The sequence below is a fragment of the Anastrepha obliqua genome, chromosome 4, assembly GCF_027943255.1.
Source record: "Anastrepha obliqua isolate idAnaObli1 chromosome 4, idAnaObli1_1.0, whole genome shotgun sequence".
Lineage (NCBI taxonomy): Eukaryota > Metazoa > Arthropoda > Insecta > Diptera > Tephritidae > Anastrepha > Anastrepha obliqua.
Window position 1 is genome coordinate 4,098,587 of NC_072895.1, and position 14,271 is coordinate 4,112,857.

At 37.3% G+C, this 14,271-nt stretch overlaps 3 protein-coding genes across 3 annotated transcripts; 2 read left to right on the forward strand and 1 right to left on the reverse strand.

Moving 5' to 3' along the window:
• Positions 1 to 830: 830 nt before the first annotated feature.
• On the forward strand, positions 831 to 2,882 carry LOC129246114 (uncharacterized). Its single transcript, XM_054884662.1, has 3 exons — positions 831 to 1,365; positions 1,427 to 2,008; positions 2,067 to 2,882. Exons 1-3 carry the CDS (start codon positions 919 to 921, stop codon positions 2,376 to 2,378), a joined length of 1,341 nt encoding a protein of 446 aa, XP_054740637.1. The 5' UTR covers positions 831 to 918; the 3' UTR covers positions 2,379 to 2,882.
• A 6,118-nt stretch (positions 2,883 to 9,000) lies between these two features.
• LOC129245179 (ras-related GTP-binding protein C) lies at positions 9,001 to 12,152 on the reverse strand. Its single transcript, XM_054883203.1, has 5 exons — positions 11,853 to 12,152; positions 11,320 to 11,784; positions 10,069 to 10,287; positions 9,855 to 9,997; positions 9,001 to 9,791 (listed from the first exon to the last, which is right to left on the reverse strand). Exons 1-5 carry the CDS (start codon positions 11,853 to 11,855, stop codon positions 9,482 to 9,484), a joined length of 1,140 nt encoding a protein of 379 aa, XP_054739178.1. The 5' UTR covers positions 11,856 to 12,152; the 3' UTR covers positions 9,001 to 9,481.
• Positions 12,153 to 12,165: 13 nt separating this feature from the next.
• On the forward strand, positions 12,166 to 12,958 carry LOC129245180 (28S ribosomal protein S17, mitochondrial). The gene is made up of 2 exons (XM_054883204.1): positions 12,166 to 12,415; positions 12,475 to 12,958. The coding sequence occupies exons 1-2, from the start codon at positions 12,308 to 12,310 to the stop codon at positions 12,832 to 12,834; spliced, it is 468 nt and encodes a 155-aa protein (XP_054739179.1). The 5' UTR covers positions 12,166 to 12,307; the 3' UTR covers positions 12,835 to 12,958.
• The last annotated feature ends 1,313 nt before the right edge of the window (positions 12,959 to 14,271 follow it).

Sequence of the window (14,271 nt, forward strand, 5' to 3'; positions counted from 1 at the left end):
AAAACAAGTTAGAGTAAAATTAAATAATATATGTCGGGAATCTATATTTTGCTTGACTTGGAGACTTGGTGCTGAGAAAAGGTCATATAATAATTTCCAGTAAATATAATCCTCTTTTGAAAATTTTTTAATGTTTATAGTTACATATGTTATGTGAGATCCCCCACTAATATTTCAAGTTTTGATGTTTTGAACATTGCAAAAAAACAACTTTTGTAAATAGTAGAAGACGCTTTTCGAATAACATTCAATTGTAAAATTCATTTATATTCTTTTCTTGATTGGCGCGATACCCGCTTACGCGGTTCTAGCTGAAGAATCAAGACGAATTGTGTATCTAACGTGGCGCCATTAAAAAGCAGTTACTTTATTCTTCGCACGATTTTTACAAGTCTGACGTCACCACCCTTCGCAATACAAACCAAACGAAGAAAACAGAAGGAGGATAAAATGTATGTGTTTGTGAAAATTCAGTGGATGGCTTGATAATATTGCGATTTGTGAGTTTCAGACTAATGAAAACGAAGAATCGTGTGTTAAATTGTGGAAGCACAAATTAATATTAAGCCTTCAAATGCAGTTTGTTTTTCGGTTTTTATGCGGAAGATGCCGTGCCCAGAACGTATGCGTATGTGCGTATAATTTCTTGTGTTTGGTTGTTTCCATTGCTTTGGCCTACTCACAAACAAGTAGCTCCCTTTCCTTTTGTTTATTTATTCATAGGCTCCGACGACACAGCGAATGCGGAAGGCGCAACCTGACATTCTATCATCCTTGCCATTGATCATATAAAAATCGGTGGGTTGGTAGCCCTAATACGAACAAGTATTTGATGCAAACATTCAAGCTGTTTGGGGAAAAATATCAAAATAAGTTTTGTTTGCGCTATTACCGTTTGTTTTTCACCTTTGTCTTGTTATGAATACCAGTTTAAATACAACGTCGCCACAAGAATTCTGGGTCGAATTCATTGAGTTGTACAAATCATTGCCAGTGCTGTGGAAATATGGAAGTGAAGTATATAAGGATCGACAGGGGAAGAAGCGTGCCTATTTGGAGCTAGTGAAAAAAATGCGCGAAGTTGATCCAACAGCTACTGTTGATACGGTAAAAAAAAAAATCAACAGTTTGCGTTCCTGCTATAGGCGCAAAAGGTATAAAGCACAGGAAGATATCAAGCTAGGTATGCAGCCTAAGATCAAATGGGTGTACTTCGATCATTTCAATTTTCTACGCGAATGCAAAGAAACATCGAAAGTGGAGGAGGACAGTTGGGAAGATTACTGTGAGGACAGTAGCTTTAGTAGAATTAATGATGACAACTCAGCGCAGACCGATGGTGAGGAGAGTGACGCGACTCTGCAGGTGAGTATTAATTCAGCTACAAGAAAATTTTACATTTAGTTGCCTACCATGTCTTCTATAGTACGATCGTGAGAAAACCACTAGAACACCCACTTATCAGTCGCCATCACCTAGCTCAAATACGTGGCGCAATGATTCAATAGATATGTCGTATCAGCGAACAAGTCAACCACCCAACGATGACGCCGATATTGTTAATATGGCTCTAAAAATAACAGCTCAACACAAATTCTGGATAGAGTTTATTAAGTTGTACCGTTCAAAGCCAGAGCTTTGGAAGACTGGCAGCGAAGTGTATAAAGATCGTGAAGCAAAAAATAGTGCTTACCTCGAGCTGGCAGAGAAAATGCGCGAAATTGATCCAAACGCTGATGTGGATATGGTAAAGAGAAAAATCAACAGTTTACGATCGATATATAGGCGTAAATTGCACAAAACAAAAAGAGCAATCAGACTGGGCAAACGACCCGAAAATAAGTGGGTATATTTCGATCACTTCTCTTTTCTGCACGAGTGCAAAGACCCGCTGGAAGAGGAAGACGACGATTGGAATCACTGTGAAGATAGTAGGTTTGATAAACTCGATGATACTTGTGATAACACTTTGCAGAATGATGCTGATGAGGATGAATTGATTGTGGAAGTTAGTCTGTTGTTGTTCGTGTAAAGAAATGATAATTATCTCATTGTTTATTTCGTAGTTGACGCCTCCGAAGAACAATACAAATCGCGCATATGGTTTGCCTGCACCTAGTTCAAAAAGGATTTGTACTGAGCAGAGGGGTACATCCTATAAGCAAGTGAAACAATTCAACGATGAAGCCGATATTGTGGGTATAAGTTGGGCGTATCAATATCGCAGCTTAACCGACACTCAAAAACTATTTGCTAAGAAAGCTATTGACGATATTCTATTCGAGGCCCGTTTAGAGACTCTACATAGAAATTCAGTAAGAATTAATTCGAATAACTGTAGCAAATGTAAAATGGGAAACGCAGATGGGTTTATGTAACTTCATGTATTGGGGCAAACAGGCAAGGTTGACCATTCGAGTGTATTTTTGTCATGAAGAAGTTCCTCAAAGAAATATCGGCCTACAGTTATAAGCCGACTCCAAACGGCAGATATTTTTATGTATATATATACATTAGAAATTATTTCGCTATTGCATTAAAGTTGCCATTAATAGCTTCGTGTTGACGTAATTTTTAATACTAATTCTCATAATCAAATAGTCACCAAACAAATTCGGTTATTTGGAGCTCTTTGTGAAATGTTAGGGATGCAGACGTTTTAAATAAAGTTGTGTAATATTCGGGTGTGTTCGAGTTGTAATCACTTGCGCTGTGTTGCACTATTTTTTAAAGTATCTGGAAACGTATAGCAATCCAACTGTCGCAAAGTGCCTGCTAATTTTGTGTGCAAAGTTTTTAAATCGGCATCATAAAAATTAATTTTGCATGTTTACCGTATTCTTTTCTTCATCATTTTCATTACCGTCAATATCGATATTATCAATGTATAGGACTATGTTTAAGTTCGTGCGGTTTTTTTTTCGAAATTTGAAACTTTATTGACGTAAAATGGTTACAAATTTAATATTCAAAGTATTGTCCATCGCTTACTACTACTTTTTCCCATCTTTCTGGCAATTCACGGATTCCCTTTGTGAAAAATTCGGTCGGTTTTGCCGCAATCCACGAATCGATCCATTTTTTGACTTCATCGTAATTACGGAAGTGCTGGTCAGCCAGGCCATGTTGCATCGATCGGAAGAGATAGTAATCGGATGGCGCAAGGTCTGGACTATACGGCGGGTGGGGTAGGACATCCCATTTGAGCGTTTCTAAGTATGTTTTGACCACTTGTGCAACATGTGGCCGAGCATTGTCATGCTGCAAAATAACTTTGTCGTGTCTATCGGCGTATTGCGGCCGTTTTTCTCGCAGTGCTCGGCTCAAACGCATCAATTGTCGTCGGTAGACATCCCCCGTAATCGTTTCATTCGGTTTCAGTAGCTCATAATACACAACACCCAGCTGGTCCCACCAGATACACAGCATAACCTTCAGGCCATGAATATTCTGCGCCGACGTCGATGTTGAAGCATGGTCAGGGCATCCATACGTTGCCCGACGTTTTGGATTGTCGTAATGGACCCACTTTTCATCGCCAGTCACAATTCGATGCAAAAAACCCTTTCTTTTGTGCCGTTGAAGCAGTTGTTCGCATGCCATAAAACGGCGTTCAACGTCTCTTGGCTTCAATTCATACGGCACCCAATGGCCTACCTTTCGGATCATTCCCATGGCTTTTAAACGTTTGGAAATGGTTGATTGATCAACTCCCAAAGTTTTTGCAACCTCTTCTTGCGTTTGAGCCGGATCTTGATCGAGCAATTCCTCCAATTCGGTATCCATGAACTTTGGCGGCGCACCCTCGCGTTCTTCGTCTTCCAAGCCAAAATCACCACTTTTAAAGCGTGCAAACCACTTCTGGCACGTTCGCTCAGCTAGAGCATGCTCACCATAAACTTCCACCAAGATACGATGACTTTCGGCTGCTTTTTTCTTCATATTAAAATAATGAAGAAGAATTCCCCGCAAAAACACATTATTTGGCACGAAATTCGACATTTTCAAGTGTGGTAAAAATATTGTTGTTTACGCTTCAAATAAAAAACTTATACTGACGTTTGTGCCTTACGACAGTAGCTCTCCAATGAATGTTTGGAAATGTGGATCGATGGAATAATAATCAAGTTACGCCATCTGTTGTAAAACCGCACGAACTTAAACATAGTCCATTAAATATTGGTGGAAAACGTCATTAATTTTATTTTATTATATATTTATTTATTCTCCTTCATCTATATACACATGGCCCATAAAGTCTGCGTACCCCTTACAAATATTTTTAAATTGATTAAAAACACATTGTAAATTTATAATTGAAAACATTTTATTTATTTATTCTTGCATTACATTCTCAAGCTACAAAATCAAAAGAAAATAACAAGACTCCCCAATTCACTGTTTATATAACGGTAACAACAACATGTAAATATAACAACCCGAAAGTCTGCGTACAGCTTGTTTCTTGTAATAATACCGTTACTTTATTAGGTTTTTTTTTTCAACGCATAGTAAATCATTACCAGCAAATCGGGATTTTAACATCTAAGCCCAAGTCTGGGCGTCCATGAACACTATCGGTCCGAGAAGAACGCAGAAGACTCAATATGGCAAATGTTGTGTAAAAACGTAAACATTTAAAAAAAGTATTTGTGCGGAAACTGCTAGAAAAGCTGGATGTCTTGGGGGAGTCGCTCGAAGAAAGTCGTTTATTTCACTTGTGAACAAAAGAAAGCGCATTGAATTTGCTAATAATTATATACAGGGTTGGCCATATTAAACTGACCCATTGAGTAACCCTATAACTTTTTACTGTAATTTGAAATCTAAGGTTTACGTCAACAAGCCAAAGACACTAGGCGCACTTAAGGCCAATATCCGACGGGAAATAGCCGCCATATCGGCCGAGACGCTGGCTAAAACTATGGAAAACGCCGAAAAACGGGCACATTACGCTATACGAGCTAAGGGCGACCACTTGCGCGATATCATATTCAAAAAGTGATGTAAACGAATCTCCTTGAACTAAATTAAATGTTTTTCACAATGAAACACAAAAAAATGTTTCTTTTTCCATATTTTTTTAATAATCACATGGGTCAGTTTAATATGGCCAACCCTGTAAATAAGCCACCATAGTTTTGGAAACATATAATTTCTTCAGACGAAAGTAAATTTTGTATTTTTGGGATAAGAGGTCGTCAAATTGTTTGGCGCAAATCAGGTACTGCTCTTGAGAAATAAAATCTTGTTGGTACACGGCGGTGGTGGAGTTGTGGTGTGGTAAAGCATGACGGTGAGTGTTGTGGGTCAGTTAGAATTTATTGAATCGATATTGTGGATAAATCGAGGTATTTGAACAAAAAGATAAATGCCCAAACACACACCCAGCCGAGATCGTTAAGGGGTTTATATACAGTTAGAAAATTCAAAAAATTAAAATTTTTGTTCTTAATGTAGCTACATATATTTAAGAATAGACACAGAAAATTTAATATCGTTCCAGTGAATATTTTCGAAGTTACACGCAAGTTTGAAAAGGCGTTTCAGAGTGCTTGTAAAGTACTTCTCAAACTTTAAACGCCTTTTTCTCAAAATGGTGTTTTCAAAGTCGGTGACCAACATTACTCGAAAAGAGCTAAACCGATTAGTCTCAAATTTTAACACGAGCTTCTTAAATATATTTTTTACTAATTAATCACAGATAAATATTTTTTATAAACAATTTAAGGCCGAAACTTTGGTCAAAAATAGATTTGTTTTTTGAGAAACCGCCATTTTGTCAAAAAAAATTTATTTTTGTTATTCCTTCGAATAATTACAAGATTTAACATTGCTTTAACGAAATCAGTTTGTTATTTTTAATTTCAGAGGATCTAGTTCAGAGATATAGAGGTCACCGCAAAACGTATTTTTTGAGAGGAGCTTCCGAAGATCAGCTGTAGCTCCTTTCCAAATGAATATTTTTACTAATACTAAGTATTAAAATACAGTTAAAAGATAACATAAAATGTGTACAAATTTTTAGATCAATAAATTTAGAAGTTTTCTCAGAAAAAGTTATGGAAAATTCGTCGTTTTTCAGCCTTCTAACTGCATATAACCCTTTAAGCTTTGGCTCTGGTAAAACGCTCCAAAAAAGCTCAAAAACACCACCAGTCGCTCGATCTGAATTCTATTGAGCATCTGTGTGTTCTATTAGAAACATGAGTTCGACAGGACGTAATAACAAGTAAGTTGGCTTTTCGAAGTGTTATGCGCGCAGAATGGGTGAAGATTACAACTGAGGAAGCAGAGAAGTTAATAAACTCAATGCCAAATAGATTGAGTGAAGTCCTGGAACATCGTGGCTATCCAACAAAATATTAATTTTAGTTTTTGTATATTCTTTATAAAGTTTTCCCCCATATGTTTTAAAACTGTACGCAGACTTTCTGGTTGCTATATTTACATGTTGCTGCAACAACTTACCGTTATGTAAAGAATGAGGTGACGAATCTTGTTATTTTCTTTCGATTTTGTTACTTAAGAATGTAATTGAAGCATAAATAAATAAAATATGTTTTCAACTATGAATTTATGTTGTGTTTTTAATCGATTTAAAAATATTTGTAAGGTGTACGCAGACTTTATGGACTATGTGCGTGTATGTAAAATAAGTGCCAAACAACAGAAAAGTAAACTTTGCAATGTGTGCAAAATTAATCGATGTATCAATTATGGCGGCCCCTTAGCCGAATGGATTGGTGGGTGGGTGACTACCATTGCGAAGGCGTAGGTTCGAATTTCCGTGAAACACCTTTCTGCCATGAAAAAGCTTCTCATAAAAAATATCTGCCGTTCAATGTCGGCTTAGAACTGTAGATCCCTCCATTTGTGAAACAACATCAATACGCACGCCACAAAGAGGAGCAGCTCGGCCAAACACCGAAAGAGGATATAAGCGCCAATAGTATATATATGTAGTATATCAACAAAACGTTGACTAGATAAACATGCAACACAAAAAATTTCTCTGCACAGTGATCATGGAGGACGAGGTCAGAAAGTTTGGTATTCAATCAATATTTTTTATTTACGATTTTTATTGAAACAATAAGCTAGACTGGATTACTACCTGATTTGAAGTAGACATATGTTCGTTGTGCCAAAGTTCTGAACAAAATAAACATTTATTCCCAAGATCTGACTCGTGTAACGCCAAAGAAAATGTTTTCCCATGGCAACTTATATCTCATCAGTTTTTAAATACAATCATAAGTCAAAATGCCCGTTTTTCTTTCTAACGCTTTCAAATATCACAGTAGGTCATCAGCTGAGCATTAGCGATAATTTGTTTTTGTGGGTGAGGGGGTTAAAAATGCCGAACGCAACCTCAAAGCTGTAACCGTCGCATACTTCAGAGTGGCGTTCCATCTTCCTCGTTACAAGGTCTATGCCTTGGTTAAAGCGTAAAGTAACAAGGGTGCAATATTGCTGTACTTGCTTTTTAATTTCTACATTTCGAAACTCCCCCAGCCACCAGAGGGAGTCTCACTGGTCTCATACGCCGACGACTGCACGATAATGGCGTCGGACTATGACATTGATGGCCTATGCACAAAAGTAAACGACTACCTCGCCCGCCTTTCTCGCTTCTTCACTGCGAGAAACCTAAAAATTTCTCCCACTAAATCCACGGCGACCCTTTTTACCACCTGGACAAAGGAGGTCAAGCTGCAACTTCAGGTACACGTCGATGATACCCCAATACCGACGGTAAATAACCCCAGAATTTTGGGAGTCACCTTTGACAGCTTGCTCTCCTTCTCAGCGCACACAACCGCTATTGCAACGAGAGTACAGAATCGCAACAAGGTCCTCAAGTCGCTCGCCGGCAGCACTTGAGGCAAAGTCAAAGAAATGTTGCTGTCGACTTTCAAAGCAATAGGCCGACCGGTTCTTAACTATGCTGCGCCTGGAACCAGTGATACGCAGTGGACGACGCTCCATACCTGCCAAAATACTGCAATTAGGACCGCGACAGGATGTCTCCTGATGTCCTCAATACAACACCTACATGACGAGGCTCACATGCTTCCTGTGAAGGAGCATAGCAAACTGCTCAGCAAGCAGTTTCTGCTAGGGTGTCACCGTAGGCTTCACCCATGCAGACACCTGCTTGAGCCTGAGCCACCTCCTAAGCACATCAGGAGGCACTTCATCAACTACGTGGACGAGATCCTGGACAAAACAGACAGACCGGTCCAGGATCAGACAGGCCATAAACGACATTCATCGGGAGACCCTTGCCACCTTCTTAAGCTCCCGACCCCCGAATGCCGTTATCGGAGTCCAACCACCACCTATTGCAGATGAAAAGCTCCAGCTTCCCCGAGAGTGTAATCTTGGCACAATTACGTTCTGGATACTGTAGCAGGTTAAACTCCTACTTATCCAGAATCGACCCTGACATACTAAACATATGTCCGACATGTGAAAGCACCCCGCACGACACTAACCACCTTTTCACATGCCCCATCAAACCCACTCATCTAACACCCCTTTCCCTCTGGGCCCAACCCGTCGAAACAGCTAGTTTCCTGGGCATACCGTTAGATGAGCTAGACGAAGACGACCGGTGATTACACTACACTGACAGGGCGAAGATTCTGCTACAACAACAACAACAACATTGCCGTACTTATTCCGTGGCTGGAACCCACCCATATTATAATTCTCTTCACTCCGTTTCGAAATTGTTGTAGTTAACCTTTACCTCAACTTAACACGAAAATGCAGAAGTCCTACTCCACCTATTAACTTAGCGCGTAAGACAATTGAAAAATTAAAGATTTTTTGTTTAATTTATGTCATTATAAAGGAAGTCATTAAACAGTTTTATTTTTAATTATCAACAAAAGTAAGACAACTACAACTTTTCACATATTTTTCCATCCTTCTTCACAATATACTATATATTTTAGAAAAAGTGTGAGCTAGTATAAAAATGTCAATATCTCAACTCTCTTCTGGTAAAACGTCTGTATTTTTCAATTTTTTCTTGTTGCACGAGTTCTTATGCTTATCTTGAGAAAAGCGGTTTTTATTATTTTATTTGTTTTGTAATTAAATACGTAAGGATAAGCATTGAAATAATAATAGTTACAATAAAGGCACAGTAACGTACAAATAAATCGAAGTGCGAGAAAATTTCAAAAAGTATATTTTAAAGCTGTTTTCAATTATGTAGGGTTCAATATGTATATAAAATTGTCTTGGTTATAGGTGCGCTTTAACGTTGGCAACATAAAAATTTACGCATATTTAGAAATACTTGAAATACAATTTCCTAACATAAATGTAGACATCCTGTACACTGAATCTCTTGTTGGTATTGTTGTTGTAAATGGTCTTAAAGATTTTATGGAACTAGCGCGTTGGTAAAGACGAATCACGCGCATACGTTTTATGTTAATAGACGAGTTTCTTTTTTAACACATTAGTTTAAGTGATTCTCGTTGACGTGCGCATCGAGTTCATCTTCATCCTCGTCCACCACATCTTCGGTCTCAATTTGTTCATCTAAAGTTTCGAGTTTTTGGCTTTTCAAACGCAACTCAAAAACTTCACTGATAGCTTTGCGGAAGCACAGAAAATTATAGTCGATCACACCTTGTCGATTGAAATTCTCTTCGCGTAATATGCAGACCAAAGCAAGAAATTTATTAACTTCTCGCAAATATAAAATCGTATTGTTGTTTAGTTTGATGAGACTAGAGCTTTCATGATCGAAGGCGGTTTCTTCGGAGCTAGTTGAAAATCGAAATGCGTAAGTAGCAATGTAAAGTTGAAAGTACATTTTTTGTACTCACCTATAAATGCTCGAGAGATCAATCACCACATCGATCATGTCACAGCAAAGCTCATAGCTCTGCATATCTACTGGCGAGCAATCGGTGGCAATGTAGATCTTCGAAACCACATCAAACAGGAACGCTTTCTCGATACCCGAGTGCTAAGGCAAAAGAGCAGCAAGTATTATGCATATATTTTTTTGTTCCAATCAAATCAATTAGGCTTAATTACCGATATAAAAATATTGAGTAGATTCTCCAACGTCGGCAATTGGGGTATTAATTTTTGCACTACTTTAGAGAACGCTTCGAATATCGAATGGTCGTAGATGGAAGTTAAATGAAAACTCAAATGTATCTGATTTAGGCCGGCATCGCTTAGATCATCGGATGCGCGCTGATGTATGTCCCGCTGTGATTCCATTTTTGAGTCATCGCTAATACCGTCCACCTGAGTAAAATAAGAGAAAATAAAATAATAAGAAATATGTGAATTACATTTCATCAGACATAATCCGAGAAATTTGTTACAAAGCAGTAATAGTAATTTAGTCAGGAATTAAAAAAAAAATAAAGCGAATGCTAAGTGTTTTTCATACATATGTAAGTATATTTAACGGGTGGGGTATATAGCGTTTGCTTTTTGAACCACCTATTTTTTTGAGAATGGTAACACAAATGACATGTCAAATGTGTTCACAATTTACTTAAAGGTTTGACATTTACGAAATATGACGCTATACGCTTGAACAAAATTGGAAAATATTGAAAACTTATTTCCAAAGTGGTGAGTCTTCTTCTTCTTCCGCTGTTACAGTAAATGGCGAGCGTTACCGTGACATGCCCAACGAGTTATTTCCAAAAATTGAAGAGGATGACATGGACGACATTTGGTTTCAACAGGACGGTGCAACTTGTCACACTGCCAAAGTTACACTCGAACTTTGGGCTACCGTTTTTGAAAACCGAAGAATCAGCCGAAATTCCGATATCAATTGGCCGCCTCGGAGCTGTGATTTAAGCCCGTTGGACTATTTTTTGTTGAGAGCCGTTAAGGACAAATGCTATGCGAACCATCCAGAGACGATTGATGCCTTAAAACAAGAAATCGAAGTTGCCATTCATGGAATTGGAACCCAAACAATCGAAAATGTGCCTAAAAATTGGGTTGATCGAATGGCCTACTCTAAGCCAGTCGTGGCAGTCATTTGAACGATATTATTTTTCATTCATAAATGACAATGTTCAATCTTCAAAATAAAAAAAAAAGTTTGAAAAAATATTGATTCGTTTTTTTTTTTTGTATAGCCGATTCAAAAAGCAAATTTTATATGGCCCACCCTATATATAATAACACATATTTTTTTACTGCTGTACTTTGTTGATTTGAACAACTGCTACTTTCCCACAATTCACACTGATAACACTTGCAATGAGCCGACAACACCCTTCCATCGCACACGCAACTGCGTCACACCCTTACCTTATGTATAAAGACCTCAAATTTGATGCGCGGATTTACTTTGTAAGCTTTTATAACGGTGTTTTTAAACTTTGTCAGCGCCTCATTGTAGTCATCCTTGGCATCGATTACAAACACCAAAGCACCACAACCACCAAATATCATATCTGAGTCAAATGTGGGATCTATGAAGTCTATTTGTCCTGGGAAGTCCCAAATCTGAAACTGCACAAAGCTGGAATTGTTGATGTCATCCTTGACGATTTTGCTCGTTGATTCTAAGAAGAGCGTCTCATTGGGTGACATTTTGTGGAATACCACTTTTTGTATGGAACTTTTGCCCGACCGACGTAAACCCATAAGCAGAATGCGTGGCTTGGATTCACCTCCGCCCATACCGGGCGCTTCTAAGCCATCTTGATCGAAAGAACCATAGCCAAAGTCCTTTGGGAACGTGTCCACGTGATATTCGTCATCCTCGTAGCTCTTAATCGAAAAAGAGAGTTTGCAGCAGTTATTTGGCTTCAAATGCGTACTGTATTTGTTTAGCTTACCATGTTTTCGTGTTGCTGTTACTGGCGTTTTCCGTTAAAACGCTTCACCGCTTCATGTGCATCCAGTCGTTGATTAATTGCTGCGCTTGCTGCTCCTGCTGTATATCGAATTTATAGCTTTTGTTTATTTTTATACGCACTTTGTATTTTGATTCTTTTTTGTGCAATTTTTCGCTGCTCAAATAAAAAACCACTTTAAACCAAATCACAAAAACAGCTGATAACGCGATGTGTCAAAAAATGACGTCTTGCATTTGGCGAAGGGCGTATTAGCTTTTGTTTGCCTATAACGCCAATCCGAAAAAAAATCATTGTTGCTGACAGTTGAATACCAGCTGGGTGCGAGCAGCTGTTCTCATTTTGACATTTCATATCGCGTGTTTTTTTTATTTCTTTTGTATAGACTGTTTAAAAACTTTAAAATACAATATTATTTAATCACTGTATTCCGGCAAATGGCTACTCGTGGTGCAATTCTATTGGGGCAGTGCATGCCTTGCATAAAGAAAAATGCTTCCAAAATACGCATACGACGCATGGAATTGGATACCAATCTGAATATGGTGAGCGCGCAAATTTCGTGGAAACTTTTGGAGCTAATATTTGCATCTTTTGTTTGCAGTACTTCAAGAAGGATGAATTTTTGTTTGCTTATGATCCTGAAAAAGTGTGCAAAACAGGCGATGTTGTGCTGATACGCGAGCTGTCACAACGTTTGACCCGGTTGATTTCGCATAAAGTAGAAAAAGTGGTTTATCCATTGGGTGACATAACAGATCCAGTAAGTGGCAAAAAAGTTGTTGTGGGTAAATATCGCGAACAAATTGAGGAGGCAAACCGCTTATATGGCAAATCGGAGAAAGCCTTCGACTATGAGAAAGCGCCGCCGCGCGGCCGACTTGAGGGCACAAGAGACTTTACGCATGGCGAAACGTACATTAAATACCATGAGGATGGCAAGGATCAGCCTTTTGCCGTTTAGAGATAAAATGTGTTTTAAGATAAAAAATATATCAATACATAATATTACAATTCTATTGCAATATTGCACCAAAAACTATTCTGTCATGGACAAAATTAAATATAATACATATATAAGTTAATATGTATGTATATCAATTAATCCAGTGCTCCGTCAAGAAAAAAAAAAAAGAGGTTGTCTGTAAAGTCGGTTTACTGACGATAGTTTAACGTGATAACGTCATAAGAAAATACTGATTGAATGGTTGCATTTTCAAAAGAAAATTTTAATTTTATTTGTTTGATAGATATTTTGTATGGATATAGAGAATGAGTTAACATTAATATAACATAACATAATATACTTTAACATAACATAACATAACATAACACAACACAACATAACATAACATAACATAACATAACATAACATAACATAACATAACATAACATAACATAACATAACATAACATAACATAACATAACATAACATAACATAACATAACATAACATAACATAACATAACATAACATAACATAACATAACATAACATAGCATAACATAACATAACATAACATAACATAACATAATATAACATAACATAACATAACATAACATAACATAACATAACATAACATAACATAACATAACATAACATAACATAACATAACATAACATAACATAACATAACATAACATAACATAACATAACATAACATAACATAACATAACATAACATAACATAACATAACATAACATAACATAACATAACATAACATAACATAACATAACATAACATAACATAACATAACATAATATAACATAACATAACATAACATAACATAACATAACATAACATAACATAACATAACATAACATAACATAACATAACATAACATAACATAACATAACATAACATAACATAACATAACATAACATAACATAACATAACATAACATAACATAACATACCATAACATAACATTACATTACATTACATAACATAACAAATTACCCCGTATTAAAGCACTTATCAACAGCTTTCATTTGATACCCATATTGTACATACACAACCAAAGGTTACCCGGGTCCACGTTTTGACCTATATCTCGAGACCCCAGTCACGGAGCGGCATGAAAAATACTCTGTACTGAAGCATTCACCAACAGCTTTCATTTGATACCCATATTGTACATACACGTCCGAAGGTTACCCGGGTCCACGTTTTCACCTATATCTTGAGACCCTATCTACCAATAGGTATTCAAACTATACGGAAATCATCTTCAATACCTACTTAACAATGTGTGTAAGTTTGGTTTAATTCGGTTCAAAGACACGGCGGGTCCACGTTTTGGCATATATTTCGAGACCCTAGTCATCAATAGGTATGAAAATTACCCCGTATTAAAGCACTTATCAACAGCTTTCATTTGATATCCATATTGTACAAACACATTC